This window comes from Oncorhynchus nerka, linkage group LG26, assembly GCF_034236695.1.
Source record: "Oncorhynchus nerka isolate Pitt River linkage group LG26, Oner_Uvic_2.0, whole genome shotgun sequence".
NCBI classification, from domain to species: domain Eukaryota; kingdom Metazoa; phylum Chordata; class Actinopteri; order Salmoniformes; family Salmonidae; genus Oncorhynchus; species Oncorhynchus nerka.
The window spans coordinates 44,792,345-44,818,501 of NC_088421.1; the positions used below are offsets into that span (position 1 = coordinate 44,792,345).

Sequence of the window (26,157 nt, forward strand, 5' to 3'; positions counted from 1 at the left end):
TCCTGCTCTGTGTGTGTGTGTGTTACCTTGTCCTGCGCTGTGTGTGTGTTACCTTGTCCTGCGCTGTGTGTGTGTGTGTGTTACCTTGTCCTGCGCTGTGTGTGTGTTACCTTGTCCTGCTCTGTGTGTGTGTGTGTTACCTTGTCCTGCGCTGTGTGTGTGTGTTACCTTGTCCTGCGCTGTGTGTGTGTGTGTTACCTTGTCCTGTGCTGTGTGTGTGTTACCTTGTCCTGTGCTGTGTGTGTGTTACCTTGTCCTGTGCTGTGTGTGTGTTACCTTGTCCTGCTCTGTGTGTGTGTACCTTGTCCTGCGCTGTGTGTGTGTGTTACCTTGTCCTGCTTTGTGTGTGTGTGTGTGTGTGTGTTACCTTGTCCTGCGCTGTGTGTGTGTGTGTGTGTTACCTTGTCCTGCGCTGTGTGTGTGACCTTGTCCTGCGCTGTGTGTGTGTGTTACCTTGTCCTGCGCTGTGTGTGTGTGTGTTACCTTGTCCTGCGCTGTGTGTGTGTGTGTTACCTTGTCCTGCTCTGTGTGTGTGTGTTACCTTGTCCTGCTCTGTGTGTGTGTGTTACCTTGTCCTGCGCGCTGTGTGTGTGTGTTACCTTGTCCTGCGCTGTGTGTGTGTGTGTTACCTTGTCCTGCGCTGTGTGTGTGTGTGTTACCTTGTCCTGCGCTGTGTGTGTGTGTGTGTGTGTTACCTTGTCCTGCGCTGTGTGTGTGTGTGTGTGTTACCTTGTCCTGCGCTGTGTGTGTGTGTGTTACCTTGTCCTGCGCTGTGTGTGTGTGTGTTACCTTGTCCTGCGCTGTGTGTGTTACCTTGTCCTGCACTGTGTGTGTGTGTTACCTTGTCCTGCGCTGTGTGTGTGTTACCTTGTCCTGCGCTGTGTGTGTTACCTTGTCCTGCTCTGTGTGTGTGTGTGTGTTACCTTGTCCTGCTCTGTGTGTGTGTGTGTGTGTGTGTGTTACCTTGTCCTGCGCTGTGTGTGTGTGTTACCTTGTCCTGCGCTGTGTGTGTGTGTGTTACCTTGTCCTGCGCTGTGTGTGTGTGTTACCTTGTCCTGCTCTGTGTGTGTGTTACCTTGTCCTGCGCTGTGTGTGTGTTACCTTGTCCTGCGCTGTGTGTGTGTTACCTTGTCCTGCGCTGTGTGTGTGTGTGTGTTACCTTGTCCTGCGCTGTGTGTGTGTTACCTTGTCCTGCTCTGTGTGTGTGTGTTACCTTGTCCTGCGCTGTGTGTGTGTGTTACCTTGTCCTGCGCTGTGTGTGTGTGTGTTACCTTGTCATGTGCTGTGTGTGTGTTACCTTGTCCTGTGCTGTGTGTGTGTTACCTTGTCCTGTGCTGTGTGTGTGTGTTACCTTGTCCTGCGCTGTGTGTGTGTGTTACCTTGTCCTGCGCTGTGTGTGTGTTACCTTGTCCTGTGCTGTGTGTGTGTGTGTGTTACCTTGTCCTGCGCTGTGTGTGTGTGTTACCTTGTCCTGCGCTGTGTGTGTGTTACCTTGTCCTGTGCTGTGTGTGTGTTACCTTGTCCTGTGCTGTGTGTGTGTGTGTGTGTTACCTTGTCCTCCTGTTACCTTGTCCTGCGCTGTGTGTGTGTGTTACCTTGTCCTGCGCTGTGTGTTTGTGTGTGTTACCTTGTCCTGCGCTGTGTGTGTGTGTTACCTTGTCCTGCTGTGTGTGTGTGTTACCTTGTCCTGCGCTGTGTGTGTGTTACCTTGTCCTGTGCTGTGTGTGTGTGTGTGTTACCTTGTCCTGTGCTGTGTGTGTGTGTGTGTGTTACCTTGTCCTGCGCTGTGTGTGTGTGTTACCTTGTCCTGCGCTGTGTGTGTGTGTTACCTTGTCCTGCGCTGTGTGTGTGTTACCTTGTCCTGTGCTGTGTGTGTGTTACCTTGTCCTGTGCTGTGTGTGTGTGTTACCTTGTCCTGTGCTGTGTGTGTGTTACCTTGTCCTGTGCTGTGTGTGTGTGTGTGTTACCTTGTCCTGTGCTGTGTGTGTGTGTGTGTTACCTTGTCCTGTGCTGTGTGTGTGTGTGTGTTACCATGTCCTGCGCTGTGTGTGTGTTACCTTGTCCTGTGCTGTGTGTGTGTGTGTGTTACCTTGTCCTGCACTGTGTGTGTGTGTTACCATGTCCTGCGCTGTGTGTGTGTTACCTTGTCCTGCTCTGTGTGTGTGTGTGTTACCCTGTTCTGCGCTGTGTGTGTGTGTGTGTTACCTTGTCCTGCGCTGTGTGTGTGTGTGTGTTACCTTGTCCTGCGCTGTGTGTGTGTGTTACCTTGTCCTGCGCTGTGTGTGTGTGTTACCTTGTCCTGCGCTGTGTGTGTGTGTGTTACCTTGTCCTGCTGTGTGTGTGTGTGTTACCTTGTCCTGCGCTGTGTGTGTGTGTGTGTGTGTTACCTTGTCCTGCTCTGTGTGTGTGTGTGTGTGTTACCTTGTCCTGCTCTGTGTGTGTGTGTTACCTTGTCCTGCGCTGTGTGTGTGTGTGTGTGTGTTACCTTGTCCTGCGCTGTGTGTGTGTTACCTTGTCCTGTGCTGTGTGTGTGTGTTACCTTGTCCTGCGCTGTGTGTGTGTGTTACCTTGTCCTGCGCTGCTGTGTGTGTTACCTTGTCCTGCGTGCTGTGTGTGTTACCTTGTCCTGTGCTGTGTGTGTGTTACCTTGTCCTGCGCTGTGTGTGTGTGTTACCTTGTCCTGCGCTGTGTGTGTGTGTTACCTTGTCCTGCGCTGTGTGTGTGTGTTACCTTGTCCTGCGCTGTGTGTGTGTGTTACCTTGTCCTGCGCTGTGTGTGTGTGTTACCTTGTCCTGCGCTGTGTGTGTGTGTTACCTTGTCCTGCGCTGTGTGTGTTACCTTGTCCTGCGCTGTGTGTGTGTGTTACCTTGTCCTGCTCTGTGTGTGTGTGTGTTACCTTGTCCTGCGCTGTGTGTGTGTTACCTTGTCCTGTGCTGTGTGTGTGTGTGTGTTACCTTGTCCTGTGCTGTGTGTGTGTGTGTGTGTTACCTTGTCCTGCGCTGTGTGTGTTACCTTGTCCTGCGCTGTGTGTGCGTGTTACCTTGTCCTGCGCTGTGTGTGTGTGTGTGTTACCTTGTCCTGCGCTGTGTGTGTGTTACCTTGTCCTGCGCTGTGTGTGTGTGTTACCTTGTCCTGCGCTGTGTGTGTGTTACCTTGTCCTGTGCTGTGTGTGTGTTACCTTGTCCTGTGCTGTGTGTGTGTGTGTGTTACCTTGTCCTGTGCTGTGTGTGTGTGTGTTACCTTGTCCTGCGCTGTGTGTGTGTGTTACCTTGTCCTGCGCTGTGTGTGTGTGTTACCTTGTCCTGTGCTGTGTGTGTGTTACCTTGTCCTGTGCTGTGTGTGTGTGTTACCTTGTCCTGTGCTGTGTGTGTGTGTGTGTTACCTTGTCCTGTGCTGTGTGTGTGTGTGTGTGTTACCTTGTCCTGTGCTGTGTGTGTGTTACCTTGTCCTGTGCTGTGTGTGTGTGTGTGTTACCATGTCCTGCGCTGTGTGTGTGTTACCTTGTCCTGTGCTGTGTGTGTGTGTGTGTTACCTTGTCCTGCACTGTGTGTGTGTGTTACCATGTCCTGCGCTGTGTGTGTGTTACCTTGTCCTGCTCTGTGTGTGTGTGTGTTACCCTGTTCTGCGCTGTGTGTGTGTGTGTTACCTTGTCCTGCGCTGTGTGTGTGTGTGTGTTACCTTGTCCTGCGCTGTGTGTGTGTGTTACCTTGTCCTGCGCTGTGTGTGTGTGTGTTACCTTGTCCTGCTCTGTGTGTGTGTGTGTTACCTTGTCCTGCTCTGTGTGTGTGTGTGTGTTACCTTGTCCTGCTCTGTGTGTGTGTGTGTGTTACCTTGTCCTGCTCTGTGTGTGTGTGTGTGTGTTACCTTGTCCTGCTCTGTGTGTGTGTGTTACCTTGTCCTGCGCTGTGTGTGTGTGTGTGTGTGTTACCTTGTCCTGCGCTGTGTGTGTGTTACCTTGTCCTGCGCTGTGTGTGTTACCTTGTCCTGCGCTGTGTGTGTGTGTGTTACCTTGTCCTGCGCTGTGTGTGTGTGTTACCTTGTCCTGCGCGCTGTGTGTGTTACCTTGTCCTGCGCGCTGTGTGTGTTACCTTCTCCTGTGCTGTGTGTGTGTTACCTTGTCCTGCGCGCTGTGTGTGTGTGTTACCTTGTCCTGCGCTGTGTGTGTGTGTTACCTTGTCCTGCGCTGTGTGTGTGTGTTACCTTGTCCTGCGCTGTGTGTGTGTGTTACCTTGTCCTGCGCTGTGTGTGTGTGTTACCTTGTCCTGCGCTGTGTGTGTTACCTTGTCCTGCGCTGTGTGTGTGTGTGTTACCTTGTCCTGTGTGTGTGTGTGTGTTACCTTGTCCTGTGTGTGTGTGTGTGTTACCTTGTCCTGCGTGTGTGTGTGTGTTACCTTGTCCTGCGTGTGTGTGTGTGTTACCTTGTCCTGCGTGTGTGTGTGTGTTACCTTGTCCTGCGCTGTGTGTGTGTTACCTTGTCCTGCGCTGTGTGTGTGAGTGTATGTGTTACCTTGTCCTGCACTGTGTGTGTGTTACCTTGTCCTGCGCTGTGTGTGTGTTACCTTGTCCTGCGCTGTGTGTATGAGGTTCTGGTACTGGTGCAGCACCAGGTCCATGCAGCCTTGTAGTAATTCCTGTAGGGTGGGGCCGGGCACAGCATGACCCCCTACACCATTCACCTCCAGACACAGGTGGAACAGCAGAGACTGGACAAACCACGACGGCTATGGGGGGAGAGAGAGAGAGAGAGAGAGAGGGGAGGAAGACAGAGAGAGAGGGGGAGAGTGAGAGAGAGAGAGAGAGAGGAAGACCGAGAGAGAGGGGGGAGTGAGAGAGGGGAGGGGAGAGAGAGAGAGGGGGGGAGTGAGAGAGAGAGAGAGTGAGAGAGAGAGAGAGGGGGAGAGAGAGAGAGAGAGGGGGAGTGAGAGAGAGAGAGGGGGAGTGAGAGAGAGAGAGAGGGGAGTGAGAGAGAGAGAGAGAGGGGGAGAGAGAGAGAGAGAGGGGGAGTGAGAGAGAGAGAGGGGGAGGAGAGAGAGAGAGGGGGAGTGAGAGAGAGAGAGGGGGAGTGAGAGAGAGAGGGGGGAGTGAGACAGAGAGGGAGGGAGAGAGGGAGAGATAATATTGCAGCATCTCAGTGTTAATTTTCTATTTGAAAATCCTTTCTCCTGTCTGTGAGACACTACTGGTCAGGTCCTGCTGAGCTGAGTGATGATGTCATAACATCACTCTTACCTGGACAGGAAGTCTGATCTTGGAGGTGACGCTGCTCCCTGACTCCGCCTCTTCCTGGATCTCTAGCTCCTCCCAGTTGGTGGCGTTTGCTAGGATAGCCCCGGCAGACTCTGCGTGCAGCGAGGTCGCAAACCGACCCACCAGCGCCTTGGGGGGGAGAGAGAGAGGGAGAGGGGGAGACCAGGGGGTAAGGTAATAAAAGACATGACAACAAAGGAAGGATGGCTCGGCCTAAATAGACTGAGTTGTGATTTCATTTCAAACTGATTGTTGGAAGTTTGTCTGACATTCTTAGACAACAAAACTCTGTTTGTATCAAGCCTCCCAGAGAGCTGGTCTAGGATCAGGTCCCCCTGTCCATGTAATCTAATAGGACCAGTATTCAGAGTCATAGAGCTGGTCTAGGATCAGGTCCCCCCTGTCCATGTAATCTAATAGGACCAGTATTCAGTCATAGAGCTGGTCTAGGATCAGGTCCCCCCTGTCCATGTAATCTAATAGGACCAGTATTCAGTCATAGAGCTGGTCTAGGATCAGGTCCCCCTGTCCATGTAATCTAATAGGACCAGTATTCAGTCATAGAGCTGGTCTAGGATCAGGTCCCCCTGTCCATGTAATCTAATAGGACCAGTATTCAGTCATAGAGCTGGTCTAGGATCAGGTCCCCCTGTCCATGTAATCTAATAGGACCAGTATTCAGTCATAGAGCTGGTCTAAGATCAGGTCCCCCTGTCCATGTAATCTAATAGGACCAGTATTCAGAGTCATAGAGCTGGTCTAGGATCAGGTCCCCCCTGTCCATGTAATCTAATAGGACCAGTATTCAGTCATAGAGCTGGTCTAGGATCAGGTCCCCCCTGTCCATGTAATCTAATAGGACCAGTATTCAGTCATAGAGCTGGTCTAGGATCAGGTCCCCCTGTCCATGTAATCTAATAGGACCAGTATTCAGTCATAGAGCTGGTCTAAGATCAGGTCCCCCTGTCCATGTAATCTAATAGGACCAGTATTCAGAGTCATAGAGCTGGTCTAGGATCAGGTCCCCCTGTCCATGTAATCTAATAGGACCAGTATTCAGTCATAGAGCTGGTCTAGGATCAGGTCCCCCTGTCCATGTAATCTAATAGGACCAGTATTCATTCATAGAACTGGTCTAGGATCAGCCCCCCCCTTTCCATGTATTTCATTTGAATCTAAAAGGCTAAACTGATCCTAGAGCCCCACTCCAACTCTGAGATGTTTAAACAGCCCCAGAAAATGTCTGACAAACTTTGATTTAGTGGTGAACTATCCCTCCAAGTAACCCCCTCACCTTAGAGAGGGCGGAGCTAGTGGTGAACTATCCCTCCAAGTAACCCCCTCACCTTAGAGAGGGCGGAGCTAGTGGTGAACTATCCCTCCAAGTAACCCCCTCACCTTAGAGAGGGCGGAGCTAGTGGTGAACTATCCCTCCAAGTAACCCCCTCACCTTAGAGAGGGCGGAGCTAGTGGTGAACTATCCCTCCAAGTAACCCCCTCACCTTAGAGAGGGCGGAGCTAGTGGTGAACTATCCCTCCAAGTAACCCCTCACCTTAGAGAGGGCGGAGCTAGTGGTGAACTATCCCTCCAAGTAACCCCTCACCTTAGAGAGGGCGGAGCTAGTGGTGAACTATCCCTCCAAGTAACCCCCTCACCTTAGAGAGGGCGGAGCTAGTGGTGAACTATCCCTCCAAGTAACCCCTCACCTTAGAGAGGGCGGAGCTAGTGGTGAACTATCCCTCCAAGTAACCCCTCACCTTAGAGAGGGCGGAGCTAGTGGTGAACTATCCCTCCAAGTAACCCCTCACCTTAGAGAGGGCGGAGCTAGTGGTGAACTATCCCTCCAAGTAACCCCTCACCTTAGAGAGGGCGGAGCTAGTGGTGAACTATCCCTCCAAGTAACCCCTCACCTTAGAGGGGCGGAGCTAGTGGTGAACTATCCCTCCAAGTAACCCCTCACCTTAGAGAGGGCGGAGCTACGGTGGCTTAGAGAGGGCGGGCTAGTGGTGAACTATCCCTGGCAGTAACCCCCTCACCTTAGAGAGGGCGGAGGGTGAACTATCCCTCCAAGTAACCCCTCACCAGACAGCCCTAGTGGTGAACTATCCCTCCAGGAGTAACTGCCTCACCTTAGAGAGGGCGGGCTAGTGGTGAACTATCCCTCCAAGTAACCCCCTCACCTTAGAGAGGCGGAGCTAGTGGTGAACTATCCTCCAAGTAACCCCCTCACCTTAGAGAGGGCGGAGCTAGTGGTGAACTATCCTCCAAGCATGCCAAGTGAAGAGTAACCCCCTTAGAGAGGATGAGGCGGAGCTAGTGGTGAACTATCCCTCCAGAGCCGAGGCCTATAGTGAACCCCTCTCTGTGGGTGAAGAGGGGAGGAAGAGTGGTAGAACTATCCCTCCAAGTAACCCCTCACCTTAGAGAGGAGATGGAGGAGGTGGTGAACTATCCCTCCAAGTAACCCCTCACCTTAGAGAGGGGGAGCTAGTGGTGAACTATCCTCCAAGAACCCCCTCAGGTGGTAGAGAGGGCGGAGCTAGTGGTGAAGGTGGTAGTAACCCCCTCACCTTAGAGGGGGGGGAGCTAGTGGTGAACTATCCCTCCAAGTAACCCCTCACCTTAGAGGGGCGGAGGAGTGGTGAACTATCCCTCCAAGTAACCCCTCACCTTAGAGAGGGCGGAGCTAGTGGTGAAGATCCCTGGAGTAACCCCTCACCTTAGAGGGGGCGGAGCTAGTGGTGAACTATCCCTCCAAGTAACCCCCTCACCTTAGAGGGGCGGAGCTAGTGGTGAACTATCCCTCCAAGACCCCTCACCTTAGAGAGGGCGGAGCTGGTGGAGAACTATCCCTCCAAGTAACCCCTCACCTTAGAGAGGGCGGAGGAGTGGTGAACTATCCCTCCATGGTAGAGGAGGGCGGAGAGTGGAGAACTATCCCTCCAAGTAACCCCCTCACCTTAGAGGGAGGGTGGTGAACTATCCCTCCAAGTAACCCCCTCACCTTAGAGAGGGCGGAGCTAGTGGTGGAGAGTAACCCCCTCACCTGGTAGAGGGGGAGGAGGAGATGGAGGAACTATAGAGGAAGTAACCCCCTCACCTTAGAGAGGGGGAGCTAGTGGTGAACTATCCCTCCAAGGTAACCCCCTCACCTTAGAGAAGGAGAGATGGTGAACTATCCCTCAAGTAACCCCTCACCTTAGAGAGGCGGAGATGGGTGAACTATCCCTCCAAGTAACCCCCTCACCTTAGAGAGGGCGGAGCTAGTGGTGAACTATCCTCCAAGTAACCCCCTCACCTTAGAGAAGGGCGGAGCTAGTGGTGAACTATCCCTCCAAGTAACCCCTCACCTTAGAGAGGGCGGAGCAGTGGTGAACTATCCTCCAAGTCCCCTCACCTTAGAGGGGCGGAGCTAGTGGTGAACTAATCCATCTGTAACCCCTCACCTTAGATCAGGGCGGAGCTAGTGGTAATCCATCAAGTCCCCTCACCTTAGAGATCAGAGGGCAGTGGTAATCCATCTGTCCCCTCACCTGTAGTGGTGAACTATCCAGAGGGCGGAGCAGTGGTGAAATCCCTCCTGTCCCCCTCACCTGTAGTTATCAGAGGAGCAGTGGTGAAATCCATCTGTCCCCCTCACCTGTGTTATCAGAGGAGCAGTGGTAATCCTCTGTCTCACCTACCTGTGTTATCACCAGAGGACAGGTAATCCATCTGTCTCCCCCTGTGTTATCAGAGGGCGGAGCTAGTGGTGAAATCCCTCCAAGTCCCCCTCACCTTAGTTAGGGCGGGCAGTGGTGAAATCCATCTGTAACCCTACCTGTCACCTTATCAGAGGGCGGGTAATGGTCTGTCTACCTACCTGTGTTATCAGAGGGCAGGTAATCCATCTGTCTCCCTCACCTGTGTTATCAGAGTGGTGTAATCCCTGTAACCTCACCTTGTTATCAGGCGGGCTAGTGGTGAATCCATCCCTCCAAGTGTCCCCTCACCTTAGTTATCAGAGGGCGGGTAGTGGTGAACATCCCTGTCCCCTCACCTTAGAGTTATCAGAGGAGCAGTGGTGAACTATCCCTCCAAGTAACCCCCTCACCTTAGAGAGGGCGGAGCTCCATATCCGATATGCTTCCATACTGACAACCAGAAGCTCCTCTTTCAGACACGCCCACTTGGCCTGGGCGGGGCTAACCTCTGTCGCCCTGGCAGCTGCCTTCCCCAACTTCCTGCTTTGGCGGGGTGTTCCCTTGGTAACAGGGTCAGCTGCAGCACAGCCCTGTTTACCCAGGATGCACTGCCTGAGGTTGGGGCAGAGCTTGCTGAGGGACTGACAGAGGCGGGCCATGAAGAGCACCGAGCTGAGACGGGCTGGACCGGGGGAGGAGCCAACAGGTGAGGCCGCCCCCAGTTTAGAGCGCACGCAGGTGATGATGTCACGTACGCATGCCAGACAGCGTTCACGTAGGGTCTCCTCTACCGCCATGGCGTCTGTGAACCGGTCGAAGGATGAGACGGTACCGGAACCAGAACTGGACCCAGAGCCGAGGCCTATAGTGAAGGAGACGGAGGGGACCTGGGGATCTGTGGGTGAAGAGGAGAAGGAAGAGGTAGAGGGGGAGGAAGAGGAGATGGAGGAGGTGGTAGAGGAGGAGGAAGAGGGGGAGGTAGAGGAGGTGGAGGAGGAGGTGGTAGAAGAGGAGGTAGAGAGAGAGTTGGAGGAGGTGGTAGGGGAGGAGATGGAGGAGGTGGTAGAGGGGGAGGAAGAGGGGGAGGTAGAGGAGGTGGTAGAGGTGGTAGAAGAGGAGGTAGAGAGAGAGGTGGAGGAGGTGTAGAGGAGGAGATGGAGGAGGTGGTAGAGGGGAGGAAGTGGAGATGGTAGGGGGGAGGAGGTAGAGGAGATGGTAGAGGATGAGATGGAGGAGATGGTAGAGGGGGAGGAGGAGATGGTAGAGGGGAGGAGGAGATGGTAGAGGGGGAGGAGGAGATGGAGGAGATGGTAGAGGGGGAGATGGAGGAGATGGTAGAGGGGGAGGAGGAGATGGAGGAGATGGTAGAGGGGAGATGGAGGAGATGGTAGAGGGGAGGAGGAGATGGAGGAGATGGTAGGGGGGAGGAGGAGATGGAGGAGATGGTAGAGGGGAGGAGGAGATGGAGGAGATGGTAGAGGAGGAGAGGAGATGGAGGAGATGGTAGAGGAGGAGGAGGTAGAGGGAGAGAAGGAGGAGGTCGGGGAGGGGGAGAAGGAATAGGAGGTAGAGAAGGAGGAAGAGGAGATGGAGGTAGTAGAGAGGGAGGAAGTAGTAGAGGTGGAGGAGGAGATGGAGGAGGAAGTAGAGGGAGAGGAGGTAGAGTGGAGGAAGGAGACGGAGGACAACCTCTGGTCAAAAGGAGTCCACTATAATGAGAAGAGAGTTTGAGATGCAGTCGATATTGATGACTTCATGTTAAGTATTTCACCTTAGTTCACATTACATTATCATTAGACCAGGTCTCCCTGGGACAATATCTTAATGGGACCTCCTGTAGAAATAAAGTCCAATAATCCATCTGTCTCCCTACCTGTGTTATCAGAGGACAGGTAATCCATCTGTCTCCCTACCTGTGTTATCAGAGGGCAGTTAATCCATCTGTCTCCCTACCTGTGTTATCAGAGGGCAGTTAATCCATCTGTCTACCTACCTGTGTTATCAGAGGACAGGTAATCCATCTGTCTCCCTACCTGTGTTATCAGAGGACAGGTAATCCATCTGTCTACCTACCTGTGTTATCAGAGGACAGGTAATCCATCTGTCTCCCTACCTGTGTTATCAGAGGACAGGTAATCCATCTGTCTACCTACCTGTGTTATCAGAGGGCAGGTAATCCATCTGTCTCCCTACCTGTGTTATCAGAGGGCAGGTAATCCATCTGTCTACCTACCTGTGTTATCAGAGGGCAGGTAATCCACCTGTGTTATCAGAGGGCAGGTAATCCATCTGTCTACCTACCTGTGTTATCAGAGGGCAGGTAGTGCTGCAGGTCATCCAGTCTGTCTCTGAGAGCAGCATCCAGTGATGAACAGAAGATCTGGACACAGGGTGTCAGGGCCTGAGTCTTCATGGCCAGGCCGCTCCGGTGCTGTGGCCCCCGTTGGGATACACTGACCCAGGCCGCGTCGCTCAGTAGGTCCCCCTGGGCCTCGGACCACAGGAAGGAGGCCACGTCTGCCTCGTAGAGAGCACCTCGGCTGGGGAGGGGAGGGCTGGAGCCTGGTGGACCGGGGCCTGGAGGGGTGGGCTGGCCCTCTAGATCTCGAAGGGCAGAGGAGAGGAGCTGTCTGCAGCTGGTGGAGATAGTCTCTGTACCCTCCTGGGTGATCGCCTGGGGGAGAGAATGGAAGAAGAGGCGAGATGGAGAACGGGAGAATTAAGGGAGCAGAAGATAGAGAGAAGGGGAGAGATAGAAAGGAGGGAGGAAGATGAAAGGCGGGGGGTGGGGGTAGAAAAGGAGATGAGAGAGTGACAGGAAAGGAGAGAGAGGGAAAGGAAACAGACAGACACAGTGAGCAGATTAGAACTATTCTGGAGAGGATAATTAGTTTACCAGATAGCTAGAAGACAGAAGTCAGCTGTAGCTACTAGCTAGTTAAATCGGCAGGTTAAACCTGTTGTCCTGTTTCTAAAAGGTTCCCCACTGTCTGAATGGGAACAGCTCAATGTAATGAGAGGAGCAGGGTGTATAGAATACACACGACTAGAGAATAATATTAACAACAACAGCTAAACTGGCAGTGCTCCTTTCTATTTTATAACATGGACACAGATTAGTCCTAGACTGAAAAGCCTGGTCAACAGAGATTCTCCATAGAAGGTTCTACTTCCTCCAGGACTAATGTCGTGTACCTCACACTTCCTTCCAAGTGTCCACAAACAAAGCCTGGGGACGAGGCCTGGGTCTCGTTAATCTAAACCTAGATTAAGACTAGCTTTAATCTGTGTCCTGGAAACGGGACCTGAGTGTAGCTAGTTACCTGCAGGCGTTGGAGGAAGAGCTGCTGTAGGAAGTCCTCCCACAGCGGTAGGGGGCGCTCTAACAGCCGCTGGCAGATGAAGCTCCAGTGTTGACTGATGGAGTCGGTGGAGAGGAGGTCCCACACAGCATCTCTGATGGAGGCTAGGCCCTTCAGACTGTTCACATAGACCAGCAGACTGCTGACACCATTACATATGTCCTCCTTACAGCTGGGAGAAATAAAACAACATGATAACAACCCTAACCAGACTGCTGACTCTGTTACAGCTGGGAGAAACAATACAACATGATAACAACCCTAACCAGACTGCTGACTCTGTTACAGCTGGGAGAAACAATACAACATGATAACAACCCTAACCAGACTGCTGACTCTGTTACAGCTGGGAGAAATAAAACAACATGATAACAACCCTAACCAGACTGCTGACTCTGTTACAGCTGGGAGAAACAATACAACATGATAACAACCCTAACCAGACTGCTGACTCTGTTACAGCTGGGAGAAACAATACAACATGATAACAACCCTAACCAGACTGCTGACTCTGTTACAGCTGGGAGAAACAATACAACATGATAACAACCCTAACCAGACTGCTGACTCTGTTACAGCTGGGAGAAACAATACAACATGATAACAACCCTAACCAGACTGCTGTCTGTTACAGCTGGGAGAAACAATACAACATGATAGCAACAGACACCTAACCAGACTGCTGACTCTGTTACAGAAACAACAGGGTATCAGTTCATTGATTACAGACCAACCCAGGGTATCAGTCTCATTGTGTACAGACCAACCCAGGGTATCAGTCTGTACAGACCATGTTACAGTACAGTCACTGAGCTCCAACCCATGTATAGTCCATGTTACTGAACACCCAGAGGTATCAGTCTGTATTGCATGTTACAGACCACTGAGCTATGTCTCATGTGTACAGACCAACCCAGGGTATGTCTCATTGTGTTACAGGCCACTGAGCTCTGAGGGACCTAGTGATCATCAACATGAGTTTGATGATGTGGAAATGTGAAGTGCACATTTGGACTCACAGGTATTTGGCTTGTAGGACATCAAAGCAGTATTTATTATAGTCCTCAACTACTCATCTTTTAAATACATTTGAGTCCTCTTCATTCACAGCATTTCCTTCACTCTGTCAACAAAACATTTACAAAGTTGCCCAATTAGGGGCAGGGACAACTTCTGGTCACTGCGCTCTAGTTCATCAAAAGCTGTCAGTCAAAACCCATACAGAGCCTGAGGTCTGACGTCATGTATAGCATGTTACTGAACAGCCACTGAGCTCTGACGTCATGTATAGCATGTTACTGAACAGCCACTGAGCTCTGACGTCATGTATAGCATGTTACTGAACAGCCACTGAGCTCTGACGTCATGTATAGCATGTTACTGTACAGACACTGAGCTCTGACGTCATGTATAGCATGTTACTGAACAGCCACTGAGCTCTGACGTCATGTATAGCATGTTACTGAACAGCCACTGAGCTCTGACGTCATGTATAGCATGTTACTGAACAGCCACTGAGCTCTGACGTCATGTATAGCATGTTACTGAACAGACACTGAGCTCTGACGTCATGTATAGCATGTTACTGTACAGCCACTGAGCTCTGACGTCATGTATAGCATGTTACTGAACAGCCACTGAGCTCTGACGTCATGTATAGCATGTTACTGAACAGCCACTGAGCTCTGACGTCATGTATAGCATGTTACTGAACAGCCACTGAGCTCTGACGTCATGTATAGCATGTTACTGAACAGCCACTGAGCTCTGACGTCAGTATAGCATGTTACTGAACAGCCACTGAGCTCTGACGTCATGTATAGCATGTTACTGTACAGCCACTGAGCTCTGGCGTCATGTATAGCATGTTACTGTTACAGCCACTGAGCTCTGACGTCATGTTATGAACAGCATGTTACTGAACAGCCACTGAGCTCTGACGTCATGTATAGCATGTTACTGAACAGCCACTGAGCTCTGACGTCATGTATAGCATGTTACTGAACAGCCACTGAGCTCTGCGTCATGTATAGCATGTTACTGAACAGCCACTGAGCTCTGGCGTCATGTATAGCATGTTACTGAACAGCCACTGAGCTCTGGCGTCATGTATAGCATGTTACTGAACAGCCACTGAGCTCTGACGTCATGTATAGCATGTTACTGAACAGCCACTGAGCTCTGACGTCATGTATAGCATGTTACTGAACAGACACTGAGCTCTGGCGTCATGTATAGCATGTTACTGAACAGCCACACTGAGCTCTGAACAGCCACGCTCTCATGTATAGCATGTTACTGAACAGCCACTGAGCTCTGGACGTCATGTATAGCATGTTACTGAACAGCCACTGAGCTCTGACGTCATGTATAGCATGTTACTGTACAGCCACTGAGCTCTGACGTCATGTATAGCATGTTACTGTACAGCCACTGAGCTCTGACGTCATGTATAGCATGTTACTGAACAGCCACTGAGCTCTGACGTCATGTTATAGCATGTTACATGTTACTGAACAGCCACTGAGCTCTGGCGTCATGTATAGCATGTTACTGAACAGCCACTGAGCTCTGACGTCATGTATAGCATGTTACTGAACAGCCACTGAGCTCTGACGTAGCATGTTATAGCATGTTACTGAACAGCCACTGAGCTCTGGCGTCATGTATAGCATGTTACTGAACAGCCACTGAGCTCTGGCGTCATGTATAGCATGTTACTGAACAGCCACTGAGCTCTGACGTCATGTATAGCATGTTACTGAACAGCCACTGAGCTCTGACGTCATGTATAGCATGTTACTGAACAGCCACTGAGCTCTGACGTCATGTATAGCATGTTACTGAACATGTTAGAACCACTGAGCTCTGACGTCACATGTTGAGCTCTGACGTCATGTATAGCATGTTACTGAACAGCCACTGAGCTCTGACGTCATGTATAGCATGTTACTGAACAGCCACTGAGCTCTGACGTCATGTATAGCATGTTACTGAACAGCCACTGAGCTCTGACGTCATGTATAGCATGTTACTGAACAGCCACTGAGCTCTGACGTCATGTATAGCATGTTACTGAACAGCCACTGAGCTCTGACGTCATGTATAGCATGTTACTGAACAGCCACTGAGCTCTGACGTCATGTATAGCATGTTACTGAACAGACACTGAGCTCCAATTTAGGTGCTTATCAGTGTTCAAATCTGCCACGTTCAACCCCCTATACGGGTAGGAGTGTAAAGGGCTACCTGTTACCGAGGTTTACAATGACAGGGGATTTGTTCATTTGACTTCAGGCTTGTTTTAATTATTTAAAAGTGGAACATGAATGACATCATTCAAGTCAAGAGTGTGTCCCCAAGTTGAAGGTTTTATCAACTCCCTCGCCACTGTCTGGAAGTCACATATTTCAACCTGTGGGCCCTGATCGCGTCTGGTGTGGATGGACAAAAATCAACATGCGGACCCATACACGCGTGTGCCCCCTCCCTTCTAGTCAGCATGTGAGAGTTCCAGTTTGGTTGATTTGGTTCCCAGAGCAGATATAGTTCCTGAAGAAGATGGTTATATTCTGGTCCCAGATCAGACTCTCCTTAATAAATCTTTTTATAGTTCTACAGCCGACCATGATCGATATTGAATATCAGTTGTTGAAATTAAAGGGCATTGATTGGCTGAAATATGGCAGCTGTTTCATTATGCAAAAGTAAAGGGTATTGATTGGCTGAAATATGGCAGCTGTTTCTATATGCAAAAGTAAAGGGCATTGATTGGCTGAAATATGGCAGCTGTTTCTATATGCAAAAGTAAAGGGCATTGATTGGCTGAAATATGGCAGCTGTTTCTATATGCAAAGTAAAGGGTATTGATTGGATGAGGTCTTACGTGTTGATCCACTGCTGTAGCGTGTCTCTGAGCTGCTCTCTCTGGATTGGCTGAGCCAGGGTTCTGAGCGCGGGCTGGAACTCAGCGATGGAAGAGGGGAGGTACTTGAACCAGCTTCCTGTACTCACCTCCTCCTGAAGGACACGCCTCCCTTTACCTGGACAACAGGTGAGACCGGAAGGACAGATTACCACAGAGATGTCTACAGTTCTATAATTCAACAATAAGGCCCACAGGGGTGTGGTGTATTGGCCTTATACCACAAACCCCCAAGGTGCCTTAATGCTGTTATAAACGGGTTACCAACAAACATCTAACAGTAAACAAGTATTTTTGTGTCTTTACAACATACCCATGGTATATTGTTGGATATACACACAGCTGAAACACTGTTTCAGATCATCAGCATCCAAGACCCAAACTCCTCGGTTTATAATTGGTATTAAAATTCTCCATCGTTGAAAGTCAATATCCCTCAGAGAGGATTGGATAGGTGTATGCAACATGGCGAAAATTCTACCCGGCCAATCAAAAGGTCCAGGTAGAGCTGTTACCATGTTGCTTATACAATCTAACATAACATGCTTATATAATCTAATATATATATAATCTAACACTTATATATTCTAATATATATATAATCTAATATATATATAATCTAACACTTATATAATCTAATATATATATAATCTAACACTTATATAATCTAATATATATATAATCTAACACTTATATAATCTAATATATATATAATCTAACACTTATATAATCTAATATATATATAATCTAACACTTATATAATCTAATATATATATAATCTAACACTTATATAATCTAATATATATATAATCTAACACTTATATAATCTAATATATATATAATCTAATATATATATAATCTAATATATATATAATCTAATATATATATAATCTAACACTTATATATTCTAATATATATATAATCTTATCAAAGTTAGGGGCTCCAGATCAGTTTGGGCCTAAAATGGGATGAAAGTAGGTTAGGCCGTCATTGTAAATAATAATTTGATTTTAACTGACTTGCCTAGTTAAATAAAGGTTAAATAAATAAATAAAGTACTTTTTCTTCTTCAACCATTTCTTGCAAGGTATTATAGGTAATGTACCTGTAGGTGTGGTGGAGGTGACGTTCTCCAGAGTGGTGAAGAGGAGGCCGGAGCTCAACCCTCCGTCCCCCAGCCGGGGACTCCCTTCTGGGGCTACGTAGAAGACAGCGTAGGCCTGGTACAGAGTGGTCACCAGCAGCTCTACCAGGCTACACACCTGGGCCTTAATACCAGCACCTGGGACACACACAGACATGGCTGTCAACCTGAACCACACATCAAAACACTACACCGGTCCACTGAACAGAGATGAGGAAGTGAAATGGTTTTCCCTAACAATCCAAGAATGATGGAAGTGTGATAACAGGACATGTTGACTTGGAGAGGAAGTGTGATAACAGGACATGTTGACTTGGGGTGGAAGTGTGATAACAGGACATGTTGACTTGGAGAGGAAGTGTGATAACAGGACATGTTGACTTGGGGTGGAAGTGTGATAACAGGACATGTTGACTTGGAGAGGAAGTGTGATAACAGGACATGTTGACTTGGAGAGGAAGTGTGATAACAGGACATGTTGACTTGGAGAGGAAGTGTGATAACAGGACATGTTGACTTGGAGAGGAAGTGTGATAACAGGACATGTTGACTTGGAGAGGAAGTGTGATAACAGGACATGTTGACTTGGAGAGGAAGTGTGATAACAGGACATGTTGACTTGGAGAGGAAGTGTCAAGGCTGTAATATGTTGTATTGTGTAGGATGTTGTATTGTGTAGGATGTTGTATGTGGTGTTGTGTATTGTGTAGGATGTTGTATTGTGTGGTGTTGTGTATTGTGTAGGATGTTGTATTGTGTAGTGTAGGATGTTGTATGTGGTGTTGTGTATTGTGTAGGATGTTGTATGTGGTGTTGTGTATTGTGTAGGATGTTGTATTGTGTAGTGTAGGATGTTGTATGTGGTGTTGTGTATTGTGTAGGATGTTGTGTATTGTGTTTGATGTAGTGTTGTGTATTATGTAGGATGTTATGTAGGGTGTTGCATTGTGTTGTGTATTGTGTAGGATGTTGTGTATTGTGTTTGATGTAGTGTTGTGTATTGTGTAGGATGTTATGTAGGGTGTTGCATTGTGTTGTGTATTGTGTAGGATGTTATGTAGGGTGTTGCATTGTGTTGTGTATTGTGTAGGATGTTGTGTTACGTATTGTGTTGGATGATATGTTGTGTATTGTGTAGGAAGTATGTGTGGTATTGTATTGTGGTACAGTGGTATATACTAGTACCATGTTGTGGCTGGTTGTATTGTGTAGGAAGTATGTGTGGTATTGTATTGTGGTACAGTGGTATATACTAGTACCATGTTGTGGCTGGTTGTATTGTGTAGGAAGTATGTGTGGTATTGTATTGTGGTACAGTGGTATATACTAGTACCATGTTGTGGCTGGTTGTATTGTGTAGGAAGTATGTGTGGTATTGTATTGTGGTACAGTGGTATATACTAGTACCATGTTGTGGCTGGTTGTATTGTGTAGGAAGTATGTGTGGTATTGTATTGTGGTACAGTGGTATATACTAGTACCATGTTGTGGCTGGTTGTATTGTGTAGGAAGTATGTGTGGTATTGTATTGTGGTACAGTGGTATATACTAGTACCATGCTGTGGCTGGTTGTATTGTGTAGGAAGTATGTGTGGTATTGTATTGTGGTACAGTGGTATATACTAGTACCATGCTGTGGCTGGTTGTATTGTGTAGGAAGTATGTGTGGTATTGTATTGTGGTACAGTGGTATACACTAGTACCATGCTGTGGCTGGTTGTATTGTGTAGGAAGTATGTGTGGTATTGTATTATGGTACAGTGGTATATACTAGTACCATGCTGTGGCTGGTTGAGTAGCTGTTGGATAGAGGCCTTCCTAGCCAGGAGGAAGTCAGCCAGAGCCTGACGTGGAGAGCTGTCCTCGAGGAGCATGGTGGACACTAGGGCCTCAGCGATGGCTTGGTCAGACACCGCCCGACCACGCAGGACTGACTTACTGTCCAGCAAAATGGTGGACCTGGGAGGGGGGTAGAAGAGAGAGAGAGAGAGTGCTCCGATATTGAACGTGGTGCTCCTATATTGAATGTGGTGCTCCTATATTGAATGTGGTGCTCCTATATTGAACGTGGTGCTCCTATACTGGTGGTGCTCCTATATTGAACGTGGTGCTCCTATATTGAACGTGGTGCTCCTATATTGAACGTGGTGCTCCTCGCCCTGCTAAGGTAGGCTCTTCAATTAGACAGAAAATCCAGATTTGATAATTGTCTCCCTCGTCCAAAATGACATCACGGTGACATTCACCTGAAGTGTCCAGCAGCAGCCACCTGCCTGACCAGGATGGGGAAGCGGGCGAGGACGGGGCTGTACTGTGGTCCTCCAGCCTCCAGGTGGAGCTGTCTGTGCAGGTGGCAGCAGAGCAGGTAGAGCTGTGTGGCCTGCAGCAAAGAGGGTGGTAAACCAGGGAGAGGCTATAAGGGCTTTTCTGACCAGCATCCCGTTGACAGGCCGACTACCCAAACTCTAAAACTGACCGTAACCTAATTTGAACCAATTCTGAAATTAAATATCGGTTGGCTAGTCAGGAGAGTTCATTAAACCAAGAGTTAGCTCGTTAGCATTAGCAGTGCCCTATAATGTGGGTTTACATACATCATTGGCCATGCCCGGCTAGTATTAGCAATGATGGCTAAGTATGCTGTGTCTTCCTATGGGAAATGCTAACAGTCCACTGTCTTAGTAATACGTGTCTTTGCCTGCAGGTACTGAGAGGCCTCCATGGAACTCCAGATCCTCTCTGGGATCTCCAGCAGCAGCTTGATCTGAGAGGCCATGGTGTAGAACTTCTCCTGGGACTGCCTCTGGACCTGGTATGAAGAGAGAGAGAGTTTATAAACACATACACACAGAGAGAGATAATCACAGGGATACACAGTGATTGATCTGAGAGGCCATGGTGTAGAACCTCTCCTGGGACTGCCTCTGGACCTGGTGTGAAGAGAGAGAGAGAGAGAATCACAGGGATACACAGTGATTGATCTGAGAGGCCATGGTGTAGAACCTCTCCTGGGACTGCCTCTGGACCTGGTGTGAAGAGAGAGAGAGAGAGAATCACAGGGATACACAGTGATTGATCTGAGAGGCCATGGTGTAGAACTTATCCTGGGACTGCCTCTGGACCTGGTATGAAGAGAGAGAGAGTTTATAAACACATACACACAGAGAGAGAGAATCACAGGGATACACAGTGATTGATCTGAGAGGCCAAGGTGTAGAACCTCTCCTGTGACTTGATGGGAGAGCTGGCCTAAGACAGGCTACATTACATACATAAATAAAGGGACAGGCAGAGAGACAATCACACAGAGATATAGGGTGTAGTAGATATTGAAACCCACACAGATATACCCATCATTGACATATACCACTCATCTCACAGCGGGTGGAACCTGTCGGAGTCTAATCACACATCACAAACTGTCCAGAAGGGATCGGGGAATGGTGTTCTGCAGAACAGTTTGCTATCTAAATCAACAGAACTAGTTAGCCATCACCACCGCTCGTTCGCTTCACAGTGGAGCCACATACCTCTTCTTTGCTGTTGCTTTGGGGAAGGCTTTTCCCCTGTTTCAGCTTGTGGCAATAGCGGTGCATGTCCTGGATGGACGTAACTACGCTCTCCGAACACTGACGCATCTCTCCGATGGTGTCGGCGGCGTCGATCAAATCGCGGTAACGCTCGCCCACCATCTGACGAAGTTCCTCCTTCTTGTGCTCGATCTCTCCGCGGACTTTTCGCTCGATTCCGCGTATCTCCTCGGTGTTGTACCGCTCGAACAGAACCGTCGGGTCTCGGATATCCGAAACCCGGAGAGATTGAGCAGGAACCACGGCCATCGCAGCTGAGCTTCGCTGTAAGCGAAATGCCAACCTGAAGGATCTACAACCCGGAAGACGGAGCTAAACTCACTTCCACGTAAACAATGCATCAGGGGTGAAAAACGGAAAATGAGGAGCCGGGAAAGTAACAGCGCCTCATACGGAACTAATATGTTACTACAATACATCATATGACCGCAACTCAACCTGACACAATATTGCTATTCCTTTGAATTATGTAAATCAGCTGGTTTACTATAGAAAAAAGTACATTTATAATTTACTGCAATGAAAACAGAAATGTAGCTATGACAAATGCTAGTTTTATATACGTGCGTCACACATATGAATTGTTCTGACTTCATTTCCTCCAGTCACATCATAAACGTTTCCTTTGAAAAGACATGGCCAAGAGCGATGGTGGAAATTACTGGCAGTATCTCTCACATACGGTAAGTCCATGATCACGAGACACCTTTAGATCTACTCGGAGGAAATGAAGCAGGATTCAAACGACCTACCCTTGCCCCATGCAAATCAGTGTACAGTGACTCACACAGCGACAGGTGCGTCAGTCGGGCAGGTACCCGGAAGAAGAGAGAAAATAAACTGGAGCTTGTTCGAGTTACAGGTACAATGAACTTCGGAAAAATATGTAGAAACTTGTTTGATTACTACCGAAAATATGAGTTTATTGTAATTGTTTATGTTCAAGTGAAGTCAGATATATAGGTAATCTTGGAATATTCTTTAAAAGTGAAAGTCTGAGGCTGTAATTCATCAAGATGTCACAGTCAGTCAAACACTAACGATAATGATGTTGGTCTAGTGTTAAAGAAGTTCAAATCAAATATTGTCATTTTTAGATGTAAAATAGAGTCTGTATTTGGCTAGTTGATCTATATCTCATCATAGTAGTCTATGTGAAAGTGATCAGGAGAAAAGTACTGTGTCTAGTGCAGCGTACTGTGTCTAGGGCAGCGTACTGTGTCTAGGGCAGCGTACTGTGTCTAGGGCAGCGTACTGTGTCTAGGGCAGCGTACTGTGTCTAGGGCAGAGCAGGTACGCCGAACTCTGATCCTGTTTATGAAGTACATTCAAAATGCAGCATGATCTCCCTTACAATGAAAAAACATATCAGTTTGTATATTTTAGGCCTACTTTATAGACCGACATAGTCAGTCAGTCAGGTGCATTGTACTTGTCTATAGAGAATTACCACACATATCCCTTCTCCCAGTGGGTCCTGTACTAACCCTGACTGGTACAGTTATGGACCAGAGAAACCTTGTAGTCTATATCAGAACCACATCTCTTCTCCCAGTGTGTCCTGTACTAACCCTGACTGGTACAGTTCTGGACCAGAGAAACCTTGTAGTCTATATCAGAACCACATCTCTTCTCCCAGTGGGTCCTGTATTTTATAATCATAATAAACCCTCTACTGTTCTTCTCCAGAGTGTGAACCCTTACTGAGACTAATTCCAGCCCAGCTGTAGCCATGGACCAGAGGAGCCTACAGGAAGAGTTCAAGGATCAGTTTACAGAGGTGGTGTCCAGACTGCAGTCTAAACAGCTGTTCCAGTCTGACTGGGACATCGCCTCCTTCGCTGTCTTCTTCATCTTCATCGGTAGGAATACACACACACACCCACACACACACACACATGTACACAATTGACTGTCCATCTTGATCCTTTCAGGCATGGTTCTGCTGCTTGTTGTCTTGGTTCTGATCCGCTGCTGTTGCTGCTGCTGCTGTGATGAACAGGTAATGTAGCAATCAATCAATAAAATCTAATGGCCTGTTTCTGTGAGAAATGTGTGGTGTATATAGCCTGGTCTCAGATCTGTTGGTATCTATAGCCTGGTCTCAGATCTGTTGGTATCTATAGCCTGGTCTCAGATCTGTTGGTATCTATAGCCTGGTCTCAGATCTGTTGGTATCTATAGCCTGGTCTCAGATCTGTTGGTATCTATAGCCTGGTCTCAGATCTGTTGGTATCTATAGCCTGGTCTCAGATCTGTTGGTATCTATAGCCCGGTCTCAGATCTGTTGGTATCTATAGCCTGGTCTCAGATCTGTTGGTATCTATAGCCTGGTCTCAGATCTGTTGGTATCTATAGCCTGGTCTCAGATCTGTTGGTATCTATAGCCTGGTCTCAGATCTGTTGGTATCTATAGCCCGGTCTCAGATCTGTTGGTATCTATAGCCCGGTCTCAGATCTGTTGGTATCTATAGCCCGGTCCCAGATCTGTTGGTATCTATAGCCCGGTCCCAGATCTGTTGGTATCTATAGCCCGGTCTCAGATCTGTTGGTATCTATAGCCTGGTCCCAGATCTGTTGGTATCTATAGCCCGGTCCCAGATCTGTTGGTATCTATAGCCCGGTCCCAGATCTGTTGGTATCTATAGCCTGGTCCCAGATCTGTTGGTATCTATAGCCTGGTCCCAGATCTGTTGGTATCTATAGCCCGGTCTCAGATCTGATGGTATCTATTGCCTGGTCCCAGATCTGTTGGTATCTATAGCCCGGTCTCAGATCTGTTGGTATCTATTGCCTGGTCCCAGATCTGTTGGTATCTATAGCCCGGTCTCAGATCTGTTGGTATCTATAGCCCGGTCTCAGATCTGTTGGCATCTATAGCCTGGTCTCAGATCTGGTGCTCTTGTCAACAATGTTTGGTGTGAGTTGGCATGATAGCACACAGACTGGCACTCAGGCTGTGGTATACAGGACCACATTTCTGATATATCAGCCACCCATAGTGTTAATGAGGGAGTTGTATTTATTTGTGGTATATTTAAAATCACTTCAAAATGAAGCCGTGTCATTGACTCTATCCTGTCATGTGTCATGGTCAATCAGACTCTATCCTGTCTGGTATCATGGTCATTCAGACTCTATCCTGTCATGTATCATGGTCATTCAGACTCTATCTTGTCTTGTATCATGGTCATTCAGATTCTATCCTGTCTTGTATCATGGTCATTCAGACTCTATCCTGTCTTGTATCATGGTCATTCAGACTCTATCCTGTCTTGTATCATGGTCATTCAGACTCTATCCTGTCTTGTATCATGGTCATTCAGACTCTATCCTGTCTTGTATCATGGTCATTCACTCTATCCTGTCTTTTATCATGGTCATTCAGACTCTATCCTGTCTTTTATCATGGTCATTCAGACTATCCTGTCTGGTATCATGGTCATTCAGACTCCATCCTGTCTTGTATCATGGTGAAGACCCACCCGTTTGAGTCAGTCACATCCTACAATAGAGGGTCTGTTATAGTGTGACCAGATTTAACATGGCTGTATCAAGGAGTGTGTCAGACAAGCATTCACTGCATTTCCTCTGAATAAAGATGTGTTGAAAGATGCATGATTTCCCCTCCTCTCTCTCTGTGTTTCCCAACAGCCGAGAAGACACAAAGTGGGTCATGAAAACTTTGGAATGGAGACCTGAAAGGAACTTGGAACAGAATAGAAGATTCCACAATGACGACACTTAAATTGATTAGTCCTTTTTATAATAATTTTATTCATATTTTTTTCGATGCACTTTCAAATTTGCACTTTTAATCTGTGTGCCAAACCAAGAGTTGTATAACTTGTTTTCATTCTGGTTCCATCTATTTACTTTGACTGTTGGAAAATGTTGTGGTAACCCGGTTTAGCTGCCGTCTAATGGTGGAACGTCATTGGAGGTCATATGAATCAGTTTGTTTACTTGTTCCCTGCACGGCTAGCGGTTGTTGCTAGGACGCCAGATAGGAGAAAACAGTCACAACCAGAAGATTAAAGGGCTTTCACTAACAGTTCATGAAAAACTAGGCACCAACTCTATGTAGTGGAATCAACGAGTTCAAAGTTTTGTACTTTGTTTAACGTGTACTTAAGAAGTTAAGAGTATGTAATGAGGAACGATAGATAATGTAGTAGTATTGATTCAATGACTTTAATGTAGTTAATTATATTAACAATATAATTCAATGTTGAAACATGTACATTGTATCATTCCAATATACTCATTCCAATGATTAAATAATATTTTGTATTGAATCTGTCCTGATTGACTGACCAAACACTCCTGTATAACATCTCTTTATTGCACAGATAATAGATCATATGGTCCACAACATGTACGCATCTCTAAATAGATTTTAAAACACTTGCAGTAATAATTATGTTTGTTCACTTCACAGGGAATCAAAGGCAAAAATAAAACAATTGAATAAATAAAAACATTAACAAAACAAAACATTAAAATTAACTGATACAAAGACGAATAACAGCTTAAGCGTCGAGGAGGCATGAACGTTTACTCTTCAAAAGCTGGGAATGTCCGTTTTCCTTTACACTTGACATAAAAGCATTATTCCAAGGAATATAGAGTCAGAAACCTTACAAGTTAATTTCACTATGAAGAGTCACGGGAACTGTTTCATGTCACACACGTATACTGCTGCTGAGTAGTGTAGTCTACACAACATAACAGTATGGTTTACCACAGTTGGACAATCTGCTTGACACATGTAGTTTCCAATACCTTTTTCACACTGCTGAGCAAACCAAGCTGGCCTGGTTACTCATTAACTGTAGATGCTGGAACCGTGGAGGAGAAGACAATGTTTGTATCGGTCCCTACCCAAATAAACCATACATTAAAATTAAAAATATATATTTTGGTCGCTATTATAGTGTGAAAAGGGTATAACTGTGTGGAGAGGAGGAACATTAGTTTTCAGTAACAAGAGAAGTGTTTCAGACTAAAACAACAACACATTGATTCATAACGAGGTCCAAGTTAGTTAGTACTATACAACAGGGAGGTCCAAGTTAGTTAGTACTATACAACAGGGAGGTCCTAGTTAGTACTATACAACAGGGAGGTCCAAGTTAGTTAGTACTATACAACAGGGAGGTCCAAGTTAGTACTATACAACAGGGAGGTCCTAGTTAGTTAGTA

General features: G+C 47.6%; 2 protein-coding genes across 5 annotated transcripts in view; one reads left to right on the forward strand and one right to left on the reverse strand.

The window, feature by feature from the left end:
• Positions 1–21,292, reverse strand: part of cog1 (component of oligomeric golgi complex 1) — a 43,005-nt gene extending 21,713 nt beyond the window's left edge. For both annotated transcript variants that reach the window (XM_065010801.1, XM_065010802.1), the window contains exons 1-11: positions 20,893–21,292; positions 20,061–20,171; positions 19,609–19,742; positions 19,140–19,321; positions 17,324–17,500; positions 16,180–16,336; positions 12,255–12,465; positions 11,233–11,605; positions 9,342–9,826; positions 5,230–5,376; positions 4,560–4,721 (exon numbers count right to left, since the gene is read on the reverse strand). In XM_065010801.1, the coding sequence (XP_064866873.1) occupies positions 4,560–4,721; positions 5,230–5,376; positions 9,342–9,826; positions 11,233–11,605; positions 12,255–12,465; positions 16,180–16,336; positions 17,324–17,500; positions 19,140–19,321; positions 19,609–19,742; positions 20,061–20,171; positions 20,893–21,201 (2,448 nt within the window). In that variant the 5' untranslated portion in view covers positions 21,202–21,292. The remainder of the gene's footprint in view (positions 1–4,559; positions 4,722–5,229; positions 5,377–9,341; positions 9,827–11,232; positions 11,606–12,254; positions 12,466–16,179; positions 16,337–17,323; positions 17,501–19,139; positions 19,322–19,608; positions 19,743–20,060; positions 20,172–20,892) is intronic.
• Positions 21,293–21,373: 81 nt separating this feature from the next.
• smim22 (small integral membrane protein 22) lies at positions 21,374–25,250 on the forward strand. 3 transcript variants are annotated; one of them, XM_065010804.1, is made up of 5 exons: positions 21,374–21,635; positions 21,725–21,814; positions 22,642–22,814; positions 22,887–22,954; positions 24,607–25,250. In XM_065010804.1, the coding sequence occupies exons 3-5, from the start codon at positions 22,685–22,687 to the stop codon at positions 24,652–24,654; spliced, it is 246 nt and encodes an 81-aa protein (XP_064866876.1). In that variant the 5' UTR covers positions 21,374–21,635; positions 21,725–21,814; positions 22,642–22,684; the 3' UTR covers positions 24,655–25,250. The 3 variants fall into 3 exon arrangements, with proteins under 3 accessions (XP_064866876.1, XP_064866877.1, XP_064866875.1); XM_065010805.1 differs by lacking the exon at positions 21,725–21,814; XM_065010803.1 differs by lacking the exon at positions 21,374–21,635 and having other exon boundaries at positions 21,643–21,814.
• Positions 25,251–26,157: the final 907 nt, after the last annotated feature.